Raw genomic sequence first — 21,275 nt, forward strand, 5'->3', positions numbered from 1 at the left:
CAAGGTCTGGGTCACTCTGAGTCGATAGTGGATAAAAGCAAGTTGGAAAATGTCTGTTCTCTCGATAAAAAAAAAAAAATGCTTTATTTTCATTTGTTCCAAAGCCTCTTCTGAACATAGACCTGCACTTTGACATATTCATATACCTCAAAAAACGCTTTACATCTATTGCGTTTCATAATTCTTTCTTTTTGAGATACAAATGTGAACAAATTGTTCAGAAAAGCTACAAAAGCTTCTTTTGTTCTCATTATTCCTAATGATAACAGCAGAAATACTTCTCAAATATTGATGCTGAAAATGTCTTCTAGCATTGTCTCTGCTGTTGCTGATATGACCAGAAGGATTCCTTGCAGAATTAGCCTACATACAGAAGATGTGAATAAAAGCTCCATTTTTTGTTTCCACCAGGCCCATTGATTTCAGCTGCCTGGAAAAAGGCAGATGGGGTTCATGTTTTTTAAATAAATGCAAGTAATGTCCCACAAAATGCTCTGGTTATATTCCCAGGTGAGGTTTAGGTTTATGATCACAGTGCATCTGCTTGGCAATACTTCTCCTTCCATATTACATCAATAATAAAAGAATGAAAATACTTTTAAAAGATTTTCCCTCAGATCTCACAACATCATTCAATTAAGTAAATCATAAAAACACATATAAGGCATTTAAACAAATTTACAGTGGATATATTTAATCCTAAACCAATCTCAAGTTGTAAGGATACCGTCAGTCAATTGAAAAACAAAACAAAGCACAATATGACAAAGTAAATATTGTTTTGCAGAAGAACTGGGAGATTTCTTAATTCTATATGTTAAAGTAATGGCTCCTTTACAGTATGCCCTGTTTTCATCTAGCTATTGCAGGGAGTTGCCTTTTCTGTCATGATTTTTGTATTGGTGATGTCAGCCTTTGCAGGTAATGACGTCAGCCTCAGCAGGGAAAGACAGAAGTTTGAAGATTTGGCATATAAATTGAGGAAGAATGAATTTTAAACTCTTGTGTTTTTAAATATCTTTGCTATAAAGGTGTTTTTTGCTTGTTTGTTTGTTTGTTTTTGTTTTGCTTTTTGGTAGAACCTTCTCCTGGAAAACAATAGTGTGTATGAGCAACCCTATTTTGGCTGAGTTGTAATGTTATTTAGATCAGAGTCCTCATCTTGAAGATTGGCAGGAGGATAATGATTCTGTTATGTAACTTGTGAATAAGTTAGGTTACCTTTTAAATTAGCAGATTTATAAAAAAGTTAATATAGCAGCACAATATGAGTTAAAATTCTGTGATACATAACTGTGTAATAATAATGACTTCTGTTAACACATTGGAAAAACTTGAAACTTTAGCCACATAAACTAAATTTTATGTGATCCGTATAATAAAACTGACCAAATTTCACTTCGTCGCAAAGAATGTCAAAACATTGAAGCAAACATAAAGGAAGTAACAGCATCACTTACCTCAAAACTTACAGATCCATTGTGATCAGTGTCAAATGCATTAAACAGAAAATGTGCATAAGTTGTGGAATCTATAATTTAAAACAGTAAGAATATTTCATAGTAAGCATGTCTTCTTTCATAGTAAGCACATTTTATTTCATTTAATTTTATACCATGACATATTTTTACAGGAAGATATATTTTGATAACAACTAATGCTAAATTTTCCAGTCAGCTTAAACTTATTTTTTTGGCAGGGCAAGAGAGACAAATTACAAGTACAAGTATGTGAGTAATTAAACTGGGAAGAAAATTGTGAAAATCTGGACTCAAGTATTTTTATTCATTTTCATTACCACTGCTGCATGCAAACTACTAATCACTGATGTCTTAACAAATGGTGAAGAAGTCAATGTACTCTGAAGCAATCTGTGTCAATGGGAATGCTACTTTACCAATTAAATGACTGTGATAGTGGATCTCTCTTGTGTTACAGAAGAGAAATGCATTCATCACTGTAAATGAGGAAAGCGGGCACTACCATCTGTGCATCTGGCGTATCACTTTTACTCTGGAGACAGGCGTGTTGCCCCAGCTGAAGATGAGCTGGTCAGAAAACTGCTGCTGCTTTTCGGGCTCAATGCACCACACAACAAACTGGCACAGGGACAGGCACCAGTGCCAAGACTTACGCTATGTCACTTCAACAGCATACATCACCAGCCAGGCTGCTGTATAGCTGTAGACAGCTATAGGTGAGATAAAATCCTGTCCAGAGAAGCATATTCTTAAAATGGGATCGCTGCTTGATTCTCGTGAGTGTCTTATGAGAGCTAGGTGCTTAAAAACCTTGAAAAAAAGTGGCTGAAAAGTAACTGAAGTGGTCAAAAAGATTCTGGAAGATGACTTTAGGAAAGTGATGCCTTCACTAATTGTTTACTGTTCAAGCCTATTCAACAGCATATAAACTCAGTTTTCTTTTGATATTCATTGTTTTGCTCTTTCCATTTTACATATTTACATTAATATTAGGTTAATTAACATTAACCTCATAAACTTTTAGTAAAGTGACAAGCCCCGTTTTATAGGTGAAAAACTGGGGTAAAGAACAATTTCTCCACAGCCATGACTGCAAATCCTTGGAGGCACACACAGCCTGAGTGCTGCCCTAAATATTAAGGTGATTCTTCCCAAGACTGTAGAACCATCTTAGGCCACAACAGTTACAAGGGAGGTTGTTTCTGCTCCACTGTATTTTTAGCAATTATATGCAGTAAATGCTTTTCATAATAGCAAACCATCATGTCCTGAACAGTAGTAATTTGTAGATTTTTTTCCTGTTCTTTCTCCTTCCTTAGAAGAAAACTGCCCTTATTGTGGGAAAATCTCATCAATCAGTGCTGAGATGCCTGTTTCTGATTTCTTGGCACTAAACCTTTTTTTACCTTTCGTGTCAAATCTGAAAAACTGCATCCACCACAGCTCAAACTTTTTTATTTATTTATATATATATTTTATTTTTTTTTTAATTAAAAGGTGTGATGATTTTGGGTCATCTGAAATATAGCCTTGACCCTAAGAAACCAAATATACCAAACCTCAAAACTTTGCACTTCACAGGTTCATACCTGACACTGGTAAATGAAGTCTCTGGTCTTATTTCAATATGTTTATTAAAAGTGATGTGACAAGAACAATCTCTGCAGCCATCAAGCCTGTGTCTGTTAACACATTTTCAGAGAATTTCCCCCAAATACTGAGACATTCATTCACCCATCCATATAGCCACAGATTAGTGTAATTGCTTAAGTATAATCTAGTAGACAAATCCCCTTTAACTTTAAAAGGGAGATTTTATTTTAACTGAAAAACGTAGACTTGTTGACTTCAGTTCATACTTTCTATCCTCTACTGAAGCATCTATTGTACAACAACAGTGTGCAAGCCATCTTGTAATAAAAAGCACATTACAGAGGCATAATGACTGTAAATTGAATTTTAAATACCTTCCAATTCTCTTGGTACTTACTTCTTAAAAAACAAACAAAATCTTTTGAAACATCCCTAATCATTTTTCTGTAGATTTACATTAAACACCACAATATTAACACAAAGTATTTTACTCTTTTCCATATGTGATACAACTTAATACCCTTTTGAATGATAGTATATGGATAGTAGTAATAATAAACTGTACTAACCTCTTCTGAAAAAGTCTAAAAAATTCAGAGGTCTCTTTCAGGGTTGTTTGTGCAGGCAATTCTGGTCTGAAATTTTGCCTTCAAAACATCCACTGCAGAGTGAGGTAGACTGGTGTTTACATGACAGCTACTTCTTAGTATGATGCCTCTGCCATTCCCTAAATCTCGAACATTAACCACGTTAGACCAGAGCTTTAATTCTTAAATAAGATATATCTTCGTTTCAGGGATCTGATATCATAACTAGTTGGTTAAATTGATGTTTTGACAGGCTGAAGCAGGAACAGATATTAAATCAGAATTCCTTTGAAATACATTGTTTAAACATTTTAAATATCAGACCCCCCAAAAAGGAAGAAAAGGATAGTCATTATATATTCAAGAGTAAGCCTTATCAAACTGTGAACATAACCTATTCTCTTCATAACTGAGGGAGGAAGAGCTCAATAATTGCTCCTTATGTGGATTCTTGCCTGTGATCTGCATGGCTGAAAAAGATATCCCAAGTTTTATGTCAGGCAACTTGTTGCATGAGTGCAGGGTAGCTACTGGGACCTATTCATTCACTGGTGTAACTGTGTTTTTCCCATTGGTAAATGACTTTTTGATGATTGCTTGGTCACCCTAAAGCTTAAAATGTTACTCAACATTATGCTGTTTGCTTAAATTATATGAAGTTATAATGATACACTGTGTTTTATCTGGTTTTGTATTATATGGACATTTGGGGCACAGATCTACATGTATGACATTTTAACTTGAGGACATGTTAATATGTTGTCTTTGTTGTGTTTTCAAACTTTTCTTTTTAATATTCACACATACCTAAAAGCAATATATTAACTGCAACTGAAATTCAAAGGTCTTGGTTATACACAGCATGTTGGCAATACATGCACAGATGCAACTATTCAGACTAGCTGCCTAACTAAATATTCAAATACAGAGATCTCACCCAGTACTTAACATGCAAATACCGACAATTAATGATGCTTAGCTAATCTGAGGAACTAAGAATAGACTTTGGTCCCCAGACCTCTCAAAAAAATGGCAAAGGTCATCACAGGCCCACAGAAGCTTTATGATTACTGCTGTGTGCTGTTACTCCTGTGAGGAGAATCAGCTCTTCCACTGTTTCCTCTGAACATTCTTCCTGACATTTTGAGGAAAACTACACAACGCTTTCACATTTGTTTATGCTGCCTTTATGCACCGTTTGACAGTAGGCCTTTGTGTGCAGGCTGTGGGGCTCATGGATGGAGTTAGCTTCTGATGGCCCACTTCTCAGTGGGCCTCACTGAGATCCCTGAAATAGCTTTACTGAAGAAGCTAAAATGCTGTTAGTAGTACACAGCGTCTCCCGCTGATTAATTAATTATCTGGTTTGATACTTTCCTAGCATGCTTAAAGTATAACACATGGGGCTTCTTTTTAAGAAAAAATAAAAGTTTTTTTTTCAAGAAAAAATTATTTTCTCAAAAAAGAATTCCCACATCGTTAAAGCCCAAGTTGCTGTAAAGGTGACAGGAAATACTATAGTGTTAACACCTCTGAAATAAACAGTTTTGACTTTCATTTAAGGGGGAAGGTGGTCACTGCATGGGCTCCAAACTGAAAGAGAGAAGTCCATGGGATCCTGATTTTCTGAAGAACTATTATTATTATCATTTTTTGTTAATTTTACCAAAGTTAAATGAAGAGAGAAGAAAAAGCAAATTTTTCCATGAATTTTATCTCGCATGTCAGCCCTGAAGACAACATAGCAGCTGCTGCTAACAAGCCACAGGTTTTGTAGAGAGCTTGCTGCAGAGTGGAGGCTTGTCAGGCTCACACTTCATGGACTCTTTGTGACTTGCCTGCAGCTTTTTCTCCAGTCTAGCTGTGACAGCCATTTCTTGGCCAGGTTTCTAGGGCTGTTTGGTTTTTCTTTTGAGGTGCAACTCTAGTTTTATGTAGGTAGCAGCAACAACCAGTTATCCTAGGCAATGGATGCAGGTGTGGGTGAGATGAGCAGGGATGGGGCACAGGTTGTCACTGTCCCCACAGCTGGGTGAGGAAATGCAGACATGGAACTGGGCAAAGTGGTTTCAAGGGTAGCAAAGAAAAGAAAGAAATAGTATATAACACATGTATAAGGTGCCATATATAATACATTTGGGTGTAATGTACAGCTGCAAACCAACTGAGAAACAGAAAGCACAAAAATGTGGTAGCAAATACATAGAAAAGCAAATCTTAGAGCAAGGAAGAAGAAAGCACTGACACAAAGATTGTATTCCTGCTGGAGATGGACTCCAGATGCTGACAACCTTCTTCTCCCGAACAATGCCACTGCCCTAAAGGCCCAGAATAGCAGTGGACAGGTGTGTACAGGACCAGGAAGAGGAATGGAAACTAATAAATGTTTATAGAACAATTTTAATTGCATTGTTATTTCTATTCTGTAACAACTAGGTCTGGATTAGTAAAGACTAGGCTTTTGAGGTTTCAGTTATTCCGACAATAAATTTTAACTCTACTTGTATAAAAGGCGTGCTTTCTCTTTGCCTGTAAGCAGTTTTCAGAGTAACAATAGGAAATACATATTTTTTATTATTATAATTTTAAAAGTATTAAAGGTATAGTAAATCACATGCAGAGAACTTATTTTCACCAGGCAGGGTAGCTACAAATTACAGTATCTGAAACTCTGATTGTTAGCCTGGTTTAAAAGAAATAATAGTAGGCAGGCCGACACATCTAGCCTTTTTTTCTTCCTTATTGATTATGCCTAGTTGCTGAGGATTTCAGTGATGGTAATCCACACTGAATACTGCTCTTTACCTTGTAGGTTTTTATTTAAAATAAAACTAATTGGGAAAGGGGAGAGGTTTTGTTCCTACCAATTAAGTTTTTTGTTTGCTTGGGGATCTTTTGTTTTTTATACACAAGTGAAAAGAAAGAGCTATCAACAGTAACAAGGAAGAATTTAAAGCTCAAGAGTTGTGGGAGAAGATGAAGAGCCAGGATTGAAGAGCTGTAGGAGAATATGCAGGGGCAGGACTGAATGGTAAAAGTAAGCAGAAGGAAAGAGGAAAACTTCAAACTAAAAGAAAATCTGAAGTTTGAAACAAAATATAATATATATACATGTGTGTGTGTGTTACCTTTATTGTACTAAAAGACAAGAAAAAGAAGTCATTGAAGGCCCTAAAAATTACTTCACTGAAATTAAGAGTAGCAAAAAAGACCTTGTTTATGTAGAGAAAGCCCTTAGAAGTCAAGGGAGTTCTCCCATTGCTATTAGATTTTAATTTGACCCACAACTCTAGCACCTCCTACAGTTTTCACTCCTACTGTGAAAGGTTCTGTAGAATAACAGATAATGGGGCTGACTGCATAGAAAGTTTGAAAGGAAATAACCTACTCAGAGATACTTCGTTTCCAAAGATACTCAAATACAGGTGGGTAACCAGAACAGGATACTGACCTCTTGTAGATACCATTGCATTTTGTTCAGAAACATATACTTTTAAATGTGTCCAGCTATCCACAATCTTGTTAATTTGAACAGGGTCTTTTGTTAGATTCAGGAGGGAACAAATATAACTCTCTGTACATTGTCATACCAATTACATTTGCCAAGTACTCACCTCCCTGTGGAAAGAACTGAGAGTAAATCTCTTTGAACGTTTCTTCATTGACAACACCACTGGGACATTCCTGGAAAAAGTTAGATACAATAAATAAATAGTGTTGAATCTGGTTCAGGCAAATCCTGTGTGCAGGAGACCATAGAGAACATGTGAGATCATAGAGAACATAGAGATCATGAGAGTTTAACATGCTGCAAGAGCCTGATTTTGCACTTTAAACCAAATATTAGAGCATCAAATGTGCATCACTTTGAAGTGTCTTATTAAAGAGAAGGGACAACAAAAATGGACAAAAGTTACTTCAGTGCCATTTCTTCTCAGTTTCAGTACTGAGAACTGAGTGATGGGTGTGTGAGCAGCAACTGCTGTGCTGCAGTGCATGGTGCTGTCGGTGGTCTCTGCAGGCCATGGGCAATGGCTCCTGTAGCTGAAAACAGCACTTGTGTGGCACAGAAACCAAGCAGGAATGCAAACTGCGTTTGCAGTTAGACCTGTCACAGAAGGTCTTACTCAAGCCTTGCAGATACTTCTGCCTTTTTACATCTTGTTCGTAAACTGAAGTATGTAAACAAGAATGAGCAGAATGTGTCATAGTAGGGTGATTTCAGACATATTGAAACAGAAGAGAAAATATTTATGGAAAGTATGTAAAGAGTTAGGAAAAACAGAAGGAATACCATTTCAGTTACTAAGTCATGCAGTAAAAAGCAAAGGCAAGACTGCTGAGTCTAGTCCTAAGTTTGCAAGGCTGAGCAGATGACTTTAGGCAATGCACTTAATTCCTTCCTTAATACAGTGGGTGAAAAAAAAAAAAAACAACCCTGACAAACTCTATAAGACAAAAGTATTTCTAGAAACAAAAAAAAGGAAAGTAAGGAGAGTGAAATAGTGAAGGGTCGTAGTTCAGTTTCTTTGTCCATTGCTATGCTATTCAGACTGATGGCTCCAATTTATGTGCTCCTAGTCTCGAGCAATGGGGAAAGGAAATAGCTTCATGTGAAGAACACTGTAACATCATTTGCCAGTATAATAACAGCTTTTCCTGTGACAGCAAATGATATTTCTATTAGATCAAGTAAGGAACACTGAGATACTCATAGCTTTGAAAGCTTATGTGAAGAAACAAATAGCATAATCTTGCTAATTGAGATGCACTGCCTAAAAAATGCATGTCAGATCTGTAGATCTAGGATTATTTTGATTTATATCACTTACTCTCAGCCAAAATCAGACCTTCACCATAACTAAGAATGTGCAAACACATGGTAAGAAACAATTCTGTTTGATCAGAACAGGCAAACAGAGAGCAGTCATGGAGACAGAAGTACAAAACTATTTATTCCTGGGCACAGAGGCTGTCACTGATGGAGGCAGAATCAGAGCATCGGTAAGACTAGATATATACTGTCTGCTGGGCCACACTGCCTTTTAAACCAAAGCCTTTGGGGAACAGTAAAATGAATCTAGCATATCTACCATGGTCAGGTAAGGGGTACCTTTGTCAATCCATTGATTGAGGTAGTAATCCCTGTCTATTAGGTATTTGGGTGTGACAGTTTTCTAAAATGTTTCTGCTTTCCCAGCTTCCAAAAAAAAAAAAAAAAAAACCACCTATATTCTGGTGCTCTAGAATATCTATAGTCCCTCTCAAGGATTAACATGCTGCTTGTCTCCTGATGTGAAGCCTTTTTGAGTTGTATAAATGAAAGATCCAAAAACAAAAAGATGAAATGAAAGATGCAAAAGACTGGTATATTTACTTGAAAACATCAGTGAAGCATTCAGATATTCATTGATATAACAATATATTTATTCGATGTAGGAAATGTAACAAAGGCATTTCACAAGTTCCTCTTCTAAGTATACATTGATATTTATTTTACATCATTACCAGACCCTCTCAAGCAAGAGTAACACAACCTTCTCTTTGAGACAAATGGGAATGTGAAAGGACATTGCCATATTTTAAAATTTAGGAAAAGAAGTCATACCTTCTTTCTGTTCTGCATGTATTTTCTTTTCAGACAAAAAGCTAGGAACATTTTGAATGAACTGAAAAAACACAACCCTGAACATTTGAATTTGTACAACTCAGATTCTGCAATATAAATATATTTTTTTTCTGAGAAACTTAATGAATGACAAAACATGTATTTATCCCACTCCATGGATTATTAACACACAAAGCTATTTTTCTACCTTTTCTTTAGATGAGAAAGGAAATACTCATATTCAAAATGTGCTCATCCTGCAAACAGAGCTCTCCTCTTTTTTTTGCAGTAAGTTGTACGGTCACAGGAAATACCAACACTGCCAATGGTGCCAGTGCTTAGTCTAAAGCTTCAAAGAGACTCCCATTTCCTGATTGCATTTAAATGATGACACGCTAGAGGAGAATTAGAGGTATTGTGGAAAGAAATGTCTGATTTATTCTTGACCAGTTTAAAATAAGTTAGCAGACTGTCTTTATAGAAGTAAATGACTTACAGACCATATTTAAAGGCAGTGCTTCTTTCTGTCTTAACTGCAGTTTCACCACACTGTTTGAAAGGAACACTGCTTGAAAAGGCAACATACATTCACAGAATTGTATATTAGTAGAGGCAGTAGAGTAGATAAATACAACCTCTTGAATTTATCTAGGCTGACCCTCTGTATTTACCTCCTGTCTTTACCACAGCATTAGCAGTAACAGCTTAACTTTTCAATCTCTGGAGATTTGTTGTAATGGTATGTTAAGGGCTTTCATTAAAAATCTGCAACGTTGGCCAATTACTCTTATCAGAAATACCTAGTTCAAACTTTTCTTTCTTTATCCTGAGTCTTTACTTTGAGATTCTACAACACTGTGAACAGATCTCTTCTTAAGTAATTTTAATCTAAATATGTATGTAGCCAACATAATTTGAGTCCAAGAATGTTCTTTTCCTGACTCATAAATCTGGCTTTATTGTATTTATCAAGACAGAGTATTTCTCTAGTTCTCTGTATTTCTCTTGTTCTGTGAATATTTAATATTGTGATTGTTAAATATGTGCCATGTCTTTATGTCAAGTTATTGCTGACTTCTTCCAACTGTAATTAAAAAATGTTTCTAAGATTTCATTAAACCCTTATAAAAGAAAGGAAAATAATTCAAAAATAGTTTGAAAGAAAAATGTGAGGCATTTAAACCATTTCCTATACTCTTATTTTCCTCCAGTTGTATGTAATTTATTCTGTTACAGAAAAATAACTGTTTGACAGTCTTTTAAAATTGCATTAAATTGCATTATATTCCTTCTGGAGAAAGGAAAAAAAAAAAAAAAAAAGAGCATAAGTTCATCTTGAACTGCTTTTTTCCTGAGTCCAGTACTCTCTCCTTTAAAGAGAAAATAAGATAAACTGACAGAAAGAAGAGACAGAGAATAATAAATATGATTCTGCCTTTTGATGATCTCTCTTGCTTGCAATTTTACTGCTGGGAAATTACACCTCCAGTACATGGTCTTATGAACTACTCCAAAACCTGTAAATTATTTACAGGCTTCATACTGTCTAAGCTGTCTTTCAAAAAAACATTTCTAAGAGTACTGCAATGGGTGGATTCATTTTTGCCACCTAATCAACACCCTTTTTAGACAAGAGGCAAACCCAAAATGAAAAAAAAAAAAAAAAAAAAAAAAAAAGGAGAAACAGAAAAGTGTAGGAACAAGAATGAAGGGAAAAAAAAGAAAAGGCTCAGAGTTTTGTCTGTAAAATAAACAATGTATAATGGATGAAGCTGTATTAGGAGCTTTGGCAATTTTACATATATTTTATTTATAGGTTATTGCATGTCAACTACTGCATTCCATGCTTTATCTGCTGTCTGTGTTCTGTTTCATTTCAGATAAATGTTCATGTCTATTGATTTAATTATCTCTGACTAACAATATTTTATCTTTTTTGCATGTTCATCTATTCTGACTGAAAATTTAAATTTACCATGAGCACATAATATAACAGAAAATCATATATATATAATTTTGAAATAAAATACTGCATGTGCTTTAAAGCTAATTGCTAATTCTAGCAAAAGCCCCACAACCCAAACCCACAGTGGCTTTTCATAGTTCAGACCAGTTCTGAATTTTGCATTCAAGTACATTGATCAAATCATTGTGAAAATGTAAAAACATAATGTAGACCAAATTAATAATGAAATCCAGGCAAACATTCACTTCATGAAGTTCAACCTGAATCACAGTGCTCTACATATGGGAAGAAATAGTCCCTTGTACTGGTGCAAGCTGTGAAGTGACTTGCTGAATGTCAACCCTGCCGTAAAGGATGTGGCGTGACAGTGGATGTCAAGTTGCGTATAAGCCAAGGAAAATATTCTTACTGCAAATAAGACAAACAATTAACAAAAAAATGGGCCATGGCTAGCAGGCTGAGGGTGCTAGGGTCTCTGCTTGGCACCTTGGCACAGTAAGGAGCACAGACCCTCCCACGGATGTGCAGAAACTGAAGAGGGCTTAGCAGAAGGTCACAAAGGCTATCAGGATGGAGTGCACGTGGCCAAAAGAAGTTGAGAGTGCTGTGCTTGCTTAGTCTAGGTCAACACTAAAGGATGAGCTAGTAGCAGCTTACCTGAAGGGCAGTAACAGATAAACAACCAAACAGCTGGTAGGGGTGGACAATTTAACAGTGGTGACAGTCTGAGTTTTATGAGTTTTGTTGTCCTAACTGGACATTAGGACAAACTTTTTCATGCTTCTTGTACACTGAAGTGTAGTGATGTTTGAGATAGCCCCTATTTTCAGTGAGAATTTGTGCTGTTGAACAGCCTTGGCAGAGCTTTTCTGTGCACTCTCTGCTTCCAAAGCTGCATCCCTGATGTTCATTTAAATTTGCTGTATTTTTATGTTTGTTGTGATTGAAGCATAGGCCTTCTTACGTCTTTCATATTTTCAGAAAATTGAGCCATATGATAACTGTACAATTCACATGAGTTGCAATACTAAATTAATTTCTCCCACTTAGACATACAATTTTGCTTTTGGATTAAACAGCTATATTTATTCAGAAAAAAAAAAAAAATGTATCTGTTTGGTGTTTATCCAATACCCGTTGTTGTATACTTCACTTCCCATGGGAAGACATCAACAGCTATGTGGTAAAATTATCTGCAAACCATTAGTGTCATATCTAATAGAAACATTTTGTCTTAATGTTGCTATGCTCATATGTTATATCAGCAAATTTATACCTGAAATTTGCAGTGTTTTTTCTAGGCTTATGGAAAATTTAACCACAAAAGAACTCAAATGATCTGCAAATTCATTGACTAGAGAATTTAGTACTATATAAATTATCTGGATCAAGCCCACTGACACTCAATGCACAAATTACTCCTGTCACGTTCCTCCTCTGAAATAAAATGTGTGCCAAAAGTAGCACACATGAGGAACTAAGGTTACAAACAGTGCCTCCAAGGATCAAAATGATAGGGACTTTGGTGAAAGTTTTTTGAGTTTGTTGAAATGACTAATGAGATTCTGTGATTCTGTAATGATTAAGCTGCTGGATCATTAAAAATGCATATATCTCATGTTTAGATGGGATAATTGGCTGAGCAGGGGTGGTAAACTTTTACTGCACAAAGTTAAAGTTGCAGAATAAAAACAAAAACTGGAAACAACATAAAAGACAAAGAGCAGCATTGGCATCAAGATGGTAATTTCAATGTCAAAGTTTCTGAGGTGTTTAATTTTCCTTCCTACAGCTGCAAAACACTACAGCTTATTTCAAAAGACTCCTTTGAGTGCCTGCTGATTACTATAATATCACAGTATACCTCCAAAACAGGGTGCACAAGGTGACCAGAGTTGTTTTGATTTGTTTTTTGTTTTTTTTTTTTTTTTTCCCCAGATGCACAGGCCTATTCAACTCAGCCCTGTCGAATGATGGAACCTGTCCTTGTTAATTTCTGCATTCATCGCCCTCCAATCTGCAGGGAGAGTTTTTCCTGGCTTGCTGTCTCTCAGTTCCTCTTTTCTCTTTACCCTTGCAATAGGATTCCAAGCCCTCTTTCACATATTCTCTGGTTCCTGGAAAGAGAGGTCTATCAAGTCATCTCTGAATCCCCACATCTCAAAATCTCCAGCTTATGTTCTCTTCCCTTTCACCAGGTCCTTCATAGACTTTAAGCATGTTTTCACCAAATATAACCCTATTTATCAGATGTAACAATGCAAAATCAAAATGAGAAGGCATCAAATGCAAGTTTTTGGTCAAAGTACCAAAAATCCCATATCACTCTTAAGAACAAACACATTCTTTGAAAGCATTAAAGAATATCTTGTGCAATATTCTGTACTCCCAATTTGTGTCAAGACTTGCCTTGTGCTGTTTCTGTAATATAACTTAGGAAAAGTATGCAGAGAGATAACCCTCTTCTGAAAAACAAAACAAGTAAAACCAAAACCCAAATAACAACAAAACAAACCAAGAAAACCTGCAGAACAGGTGCATTCAGGATTGCCAGCCTGAGGGAATGCAAGCAAGAGCAGAATGTTACATTGGTATGGCCAATTCCTGTGGCAAACAGGAGAACCCAGGGCTCTCTCAGTAACTGCAATGGTTGTAGGCCATGAAAGAGGGTTGATATTAATTTGGCAAGCAAATGCAATATAGAAAAAATAGTTACTCTTATCATCTTGGAATAGTTTTCTTTAATGTCTAAATAAGAATGCAAGCTACCAACTAAGATAGTTTTTATTTTGACTAGCTTTTATGTTAGGTGTTTAATTGCAAATAATTAATGGCAGTGAAGTTGCACATACATGTAGATGTTAGTTAGGAGAAGCTTATGTATATTAAGTTAATCTAAGCAAACCCATAGCCTGCTGACACAGGAAGAAGAGAATTCAATGTCCACTGCAGCTTATTTCTCTAGGGCCACTGCAGGAACTGGATTTTTTACAGTTTTACCATTCCTTGCATATTTGAACAGCTGATATGACATAAAATGATTTAGTCATGTCTGCAGGAATTTAGTGCATGTCAAGCAGAGTAGAAAACACAAATACAAACTAGTCCAAACTTGTTTATATTTATACTTAACAAAATTGTTTATATTTTATAAGCATTTTGCTCCTGGCTGTATGCTGAATTTGTTACCTTATGTTTGCAAAAGCACACCCACAAAGGAGCACAAGGAGCACAAAGGCAGTGTCTGAGCCCAGCTGCTGCAGTGTACATAAATATGTGCCTACATATATGAGCTGAGCTCCCTGCTCAGCCAGAGTGGAGAGCAGGAAGAAGCTGTTGGTACTGCCTGTGTTTGTGTGGCTGCTCTGGGTATCTGCCCATGATGTATATGGCCATCCATGTATGTACATATACATGTGGTGTCTACATGTGCTCCATGGGCATGTACATGTGCTGTATGGGCCTTGCTGTTGGTTGGATCTGGAGATGTGGAGAGGTAACAGCCTCTTCTCTCTCAGGCTGTTGAATATGGCCTGATATTTTTCATTTAACAAATATGATTCTTCCATGTGTTTTATTTAATATGCTTATATAATTCAATATGTGTTATTCATATTCCATACATTGGTACTGATTTTACTTTGGGGAATACTTTTAGCTTTTAAGATCTGTTTACCTAATGCCAATTGGTCTAAGTTAAAGTTTTAACTACCCCTAAAATTCTGTGGTGTGAAAAAATAAATTTCTAACTTGTTGTCATTTAAACAAACAAACAAAAAAAAGCAATTTTGTAACTAATTTTTCTATAATAAATATAAACCTATTGCATCATTTACATATTTACCAGGAGTAAATGTAATCGTCTATTTATTTTTAAATGAGTACATGTGTGATTAACTTTATGTCCTGAAAGTATTCTTAGAATACAGGGTTCAAATTTGATACTTTTTTTTTTTTTTTCAGTAAACAGGCCAAACATAGAAGTGATCTTTGTGACAAATGGGCTGGGAGGCATTACTGGAGTTCACACCACATTATTGGGCACCATAGGAGAAACACCAAGAGCAGGAAGAAAAACATCAGCATCTAACATAAATGAAATGATTTTAGAAGGACTTCAAAGCAGATGGTACAAACAAAATGAGGTTTGGGGGGAAAGAAGGGTTTGATTTTATTAAAGGAAATGAAAATGAAGTCTGAAAAATATCTCAAAAGATATGCTTTAAAGTGTTGTTATGCACTAGCCTGTGAAGCAGCCTAAAAAAAAAAAAAAAAAAAAAAAAAGAGTAATTTCAAAAATTAAAAATTAAATTTCAGTAATTTCAAATGTGGCTGAATAAACCAGTAGAAATTAAAGCTGTGAAAATTAACCTGGGAATAGTTAGATAGTTCAGAAGATCTTTTTCTTTTTTTGATCAATACAGATTTAAAATATCTCAGACAATCATATTTATGTCTTTTTTTTTTTTTTTTTTCTTCTAATTACTTCTAGAAGAAGCAGTAACAGAAAAAAATAAAGATAACGTGGGGTGAAGGGAGCAGCAGTTTTCATGCCACAGTCAGATACCTCTAAGAGAGAGAAACGAATTCATGGAGATTAAACTATAAGCAAAGTATTGTCCATTAAGGATTAGTAACATTTCGAGGGGTTACTTCTCCTATGGATTAAAAGAAACCCTATCTATTATAGAGCATCATTTCTCTGAAACAACCTCTTTGAACTAGAATCTTCTGAAGTGCAGTATTGTCAGTATTTTGGCTCCTCTTTTTGAAATTAGATGAATGACATCTAATTTCCTTTGTATTGATTTATCATTCAACACTTCCACATCAAGTGGGAGCTTTGAGGAAGATTTTAGGAAATCAACATGTGTATGAGATAATTGCACTGACTGTAGAAGAGATACCTACTTTGGTTCTTTCGATCAGGCAATTATATTTTTCCCCCATCCTCTGTGTTCCTCTTGGGCTTTGCTATTTCCCTACTATAAAACCTAGATGGTCAAAGGACTGGGGGTGATAGGCAGGATGACATCTCAAATTCCTCACAAAGGATGAGAAATGTTTTTATTCTATTTTTACAGCTATGATTTTAGGGTCTGGTCAGGTTTATGATATGATGGAACAAATCCAGACCTCAGATGTCTTTCTTCTGAAAAGTTTTTTAGGGAAATACTGTTAACTACCAAGGGGAAAGAAAAAAAAAAAAAGTGTTTTTCTGACATCCGGCAACACTTATACGCCAGGGAACACAGAACTGCAGCACTTGCTGCTAACCTACACACAAAACTGTTTAAGTACTATCTATTATTGCAGAAAAAGCTTTTCTATACTAAGGTAGAAAAGGCTGTTTGCTTTCCAAGTCATTGCCATGGAGAGATGAGCAGAGGTAGGCTGCAGCAAAAGGGGTCATAGCAGAGAATGAACATGTGTTGGAGGCTTCCTCATTGGTTGTGGCAACTACAGAGGTGCAAAGAAATTGTGTTTTTGTTTGTTTGTTTTGTTTTGTTTCCTGGGGGTGATCTGTGCAGGTGAAACCATACAGCTGAGACTGGCAAGTTGTATAAATAGTTGTATCTCATACTAAAGACAAAAAAGACCCTCAGTGTAAATAAGAAAGTGTCATTTCCTTCCTTCTGCCAGACAAAGGAGTCCCCTCTGTAGTTTTAAATCCTCTTACATGGGTTTAACAGCTGGGCTACCTGCTATTCAAGCCAACAGATAGGTGTCTTCTTATTCATACCCATAAAGAGAGCATCAGTTAATTTTCTCAGAGAAAATGATTCTTTAAACAACTCAGAATATTTACTCTAATCAATTTTCATATTTCATTGAATAATGAAAATATTTTGCTAGGTGTTCTAACATTTTAAAATTATATTTATGTTAATGAATGAATTATTAACGTTATTATTACTGATAAATAAAAACCTGTCAAGATAGTGTGTATCTGGGTATGCCAGAAACACCAGACTCATCCAAGGACTTTTTCCTGGCTGAACATAATTCATATTCCCTAGTTGCCTATGTCTATTTAAAATAAAACAAAGCATAGGACAAGGTGTAGTTAAAACACTGTTATAGCTGAAGGAATTTCATATAGTTTTTGTTCTCAAAATGCTTCCTGGAGTAAAATGAAGATTAATTGAAGCCTTTCCTGCTTTGTAGGAGTGCTGAAAGACCCGATATGTTAATATGTGCAACACAAATGAATATTCTCAAAAAAATAGGAATTTTACAAGTCTAAAACACGGGTTTTTTTTGTTTTTGTTTTTGTTTTCCAAGTCATTCTTTATTACACTTCCTGAAATTACTCTTATGAAAAAAATATTTCTAAGGCCAGAATTATTATTCTTTTCATCTGTGGAATCACAGAATCACAGAATTACAGAATTTCTAGGTTGGAAGAGACCTCAAGATCATCGAGTCCAACCTCTGACCTAACGCTAGCAGTCCCCACTAAACCATATCCCTAAGGAATATTATCCTCAGTATGTACAACAATATGTTATATATATGAATGAGTATGTTTGTAATGACCTATCTCTAGTGTGATGGATTTTCACTCATTTTCTCTAATGAATAACTTGTGCTCAATTGAATTACATTGAAAACCACTGGTGTTTTTAATTTCAATTATCACTTCTCCTTTTTGTGTTATCAGGAAAAGGACAGCTATTAATTTAACCTCCTGCCTATTGAAACTGAATTAGCTCTTGGTTGTTTTGTTTTGTTTTGTTTTTTTCTGATTAGAGTTCTCATCTTATTTTTCTCAGACGTAGGCTATAAAAAAGAAGAAGAAAAAAAAGTGCCTTCACAGATCCTTTTCTTTATTGAAACAATTCTTGTTTTACATTTTTGAAAATAACTTCAGTGCAACCATATAGAAAAATGCTACATCATGGATAAACAGCGATGAATGCTGAAATGTGTTGATGAAATTGAAAAAGGTGGTTTTTTGTGTGTGTGAAATGGTAAAGGATGATTATCTCAGTCTTTTGTCGTGATCCCTGTTCTAAATCCTTCCTGTGGATTTGCCTATTTACGGTTACAGGTATAAAGCATAAGCCATTTTTGCAGGAGGAGCTAGAATCCAGGAGTCATTCCCAAATGGAGTGCCCTGATTATTGGGTCTAAAGGAATATCCTTCCTTTCAATTTTTCCTCCCTGATCTAAAGTGCAGTAGAATTTAGCTAATGGCTCATGGGGATATCATCACGGGTTGTTGAATTACCTTTTCTTTCATGTATGCTGCAAACTTTTTGTTGCTCAGTAGCAACAACCTACAACTCATGGAAACCAGTGGACTTGAGAGCACCCAATATGATCTGACTGATTAGATCAGTTCCAATGACATCCATTAATGAAATACATATAAGAACTCTGTTCAAGAACTCTGTTTACCTGTTCTTATCAGGTAAAACTCAATGCCTCTTGTTTGAATTTAGCCATCTGCATAAGAAGTATGATAGTGCTTCCCAATGGCACAGTAAAGATGTACGAGGGTTTGAAGCACCCTCTGAAGGTGTCTTTAACAAACACAGGCCTCTCCCCACCCCCTGCTTACCATGGCAGTTCCAGAGGAAAACAAGCAGAAATGGAAGAACTGGCTCACATCCAGCATGTGTGACTTCACACTGTAAATAACAATCAACGCTTTGGCTGCTTCTCCCATGCAGTGGGCTAGATGCCAGCAGAGCTTTTAATCAGTGCTGCTCTTTATTTAGTGGTGCCTGCTAACCACTGTAATTTTTAGTTTCCTATTATTAGCATTGGCAGTAAAACAACAGTAAACAACATGACTAAAGCTTTGAACTTAAAAGCTCACCCCAAAGCCTGACACACAAAAACTTTATAGATGAGTCCCTGGCATCTGAAAGGTGCTTACTGTTTCTGGCCTTGCTTGTCACTACAGGAGGGCATTTTACAATCCTGACTTCACACATAGGCAGGAGCTATAATTAAATTAAATGTAGCAGAACCCATGCTTCATATACTTAGTGGTGCAGTTTGTTGTAAATACCTGGCAAAGACAAAGTATTTACACTCTTGGGACAAGCTGTATTTAGCCTGGTGCTGCGTTTCATTCATTCTTGTGTAAGCAGTTTTATCAAGTCCCTTCAAATCAGCTGAGTTCTCAGGTGAGAGCAAGAGAAATAGTACCTCACCAGCCAATGCTAGTCACCCAGGTTGCACTCCCTTAAACCTCATCAAGTAATATACTTGAATGGGATGAAGGATGTCACCAGTCCCTTTGTCAAAGTATAGACCAATTTCCTACTTTGAAACCATGGAGGCCATTATTTTATGTGTCTTACATGAGAGAGAGAAAGAATAGAATTTAGATAGAATTTAGGATCTCAGTTGATGCTTTTGTTGGTGCTCCTTGTAGTCTTAGAGATTGGAAAAAATATGGAGGATGAATCTGTACAAACAACTTTCTGCTAAAGGGTCTGAAGCTCTCATGTTGGCAGACTGGCATAATCCATCATGATTACTAATATTTTATAATCATTACTGAAAATGAGCCTGATTTTAGCACAAAATATTTATGAAGTAACCTCAGTATGCTGGGGTTAGAACTATATTTTGTTTAAAACTCTGTTTCTGTTGTTGTTTCTTTGTTAGAGTCAGTGGTTGATACTAAGTGCTGACACTATTTTAATCATGAAATGAGAACACTGGGTTTTGCATTCCTGTGACACATCTGCATGCAAGACATTTGGCTCCTAATTCATTGTTTCAGTATTTTTCAGAGTGGTAGTTCTTTTTTTCTTTTAAGGACATGCAGTGATAAAGGCAGACAGATCAATATTTGTTTAGTGCTAGCTATGATGAAAAACACTGAGGATTTTCAGTTCCTACAGAATCCTGTCAGCTTGCAGAAATGGCAAAGCACATGAAAGTCAAGGGGGAGTTAGGAACTGGAAATCAAACATTGTATTCATTATTTATATTACATATAGTAATACATTTATCCTTTAACAAAGGTTTTTGCTTTCTCTGCTACCAACAGTCTCTTGCAGAAGAGCCCCAGCATTACAAACATAAGAACAGAATTGCTTACCTACATAAATGTTTACAAAACTGGTCTTGAAGTTGGCATAAATAAGACCTGTTTCACCAAGTAGAGTGGTGAAAACCAGGCACTATCAAAGGGCAGTGAAATATGTGAAGCTTCTGTGTTTGAGATGCATGTGGTCCACAGGAAGAAATGCTTCTTCCCAATTCACAATGTGAGGGCATTGTACCTTGTCCTGGAGGCTTTGGCTTTCAATGTCTGCCATGTGTTCCATGTCACACAATAATCACGTGCACTTGTCCAACCTGCCACACACCACATCTACATTTCCTTTTTATTCTGTTACCCAAAGAGGTCATCCCTAGAGCATAGGTCCATGGTACTAAGACACCTGATTAGTAGAGCAGTGCTGTTCATGGTAATCATAGAAGGACCAGAGTAGGCTTCATGGCAAGGCTCTGGGACATGAATCTAAATGCTTTTGAGAAAGAGGAATGAACAGCTCCATAAGACAGGGAAAGATGTAGCATTGCTACTTACAGATGAGATATTGTTTCTATAATTCAGTAAATGACATGAGAAAAACATCAGAATGCAATTTAAAGTTTAGTCAGAAATATAAGCTAATAACATTTTTAGCACAGCAAAAAATCTTAGTAAGCTACATAAATCAGTCTCCCCTAGATTGTTCTGAAGACTCCACTGTCTCATAGTTAGATACTCGATACATTTTTTTTTTTTGGTAGCCTTTCTAAAATTTGTCACGTCACATCACTGGAATTGAATGCTGAGATAAACCTAAATAAAAGGTGATGGATATTTGCTGGGATATTTTTGCGAAAACAAACAGCTTAGAAAAATATAAAAAAAGCTGGAGATGTCCCAGTTAGAACAGAAAAAGGAAAAAGATAACTAGAGAATCAGATATATCTGAAATAGAGTTATGTGTTGTACAGGGTAGGCCTAAGAGAGATTTCATTTCTCATACTGGTATCGGTCTTTTAGGAGATTCATTGAG

At 36.0% G+C, this 21,275-nt stretch overlaps 2 protein-coding genes across 14 annotated transcripts in view; one reads left to right on the forward strand and one right to left on the reverse strand.

The window, feature by feature from the left end:
- The window catches only part of PACRGL (parkin coregulated like), a 41,049-nt gene extending 26,026 nt beyond the window's left edge, over positions 1-15,023 (forward strand). For 2 of the 3 annotated variants that reach the window (XM_084518856.1, XM_084518857.1), the window contains exon 8: positions 1,939-2,754. In XM_084518856.1, coding sequence (XP_084374982.1) covers positions 1,939-2,181 — 243 coding nt within the window. In that variant the 3' untranslated portion in view covers positions 2,182-2,754. Of the gene's footprint in view, positions 1-1,938; positions 2,755-13,173 lie in introns of those variants that run through there. The other variant, XM_084518859.1, reaches the window with a different exon arrangement.
- KCNIP4 (potassium voltage-gated channel interacting protein 4) overlaps positions 1-21,275 on the reverse strand; it is a 444,218-nt gene that overhangs the window by 14,020 nt on the left and 408,923 nt on the right. For all 11 annotated transcript variants that reach the window (XM_084518860.1, XM_084518867.1, XM_084518870.1 and 8 more), the window contains 2 exons: positions 7,276-7,345; positions 1,461-1,531 (listed from right to left, as the gene is read on the reverse strand). In XM_084518860.1, the coding sequence (XP_084374986.1) occupies positions 1,461-1,531; positions 7,276-7,345 (141 nt within the window). The remainder of the gene's footprint in view (positions 1-1,460; positions 1,532-7,275; positions 7,346-21,275) is intronic.

This window comes from Aythya ferina (assembly GCF_964211825.1).
Source record: "Aythya ferina genome assembly, chromosome: 4".
Classification (NCBI taxonomy): domain Eukaryota; kingdom Metazoa; phylum Chordata; class Aves; order Anseriformes; family Anatidae; genus Aythya; species Aythya ferina.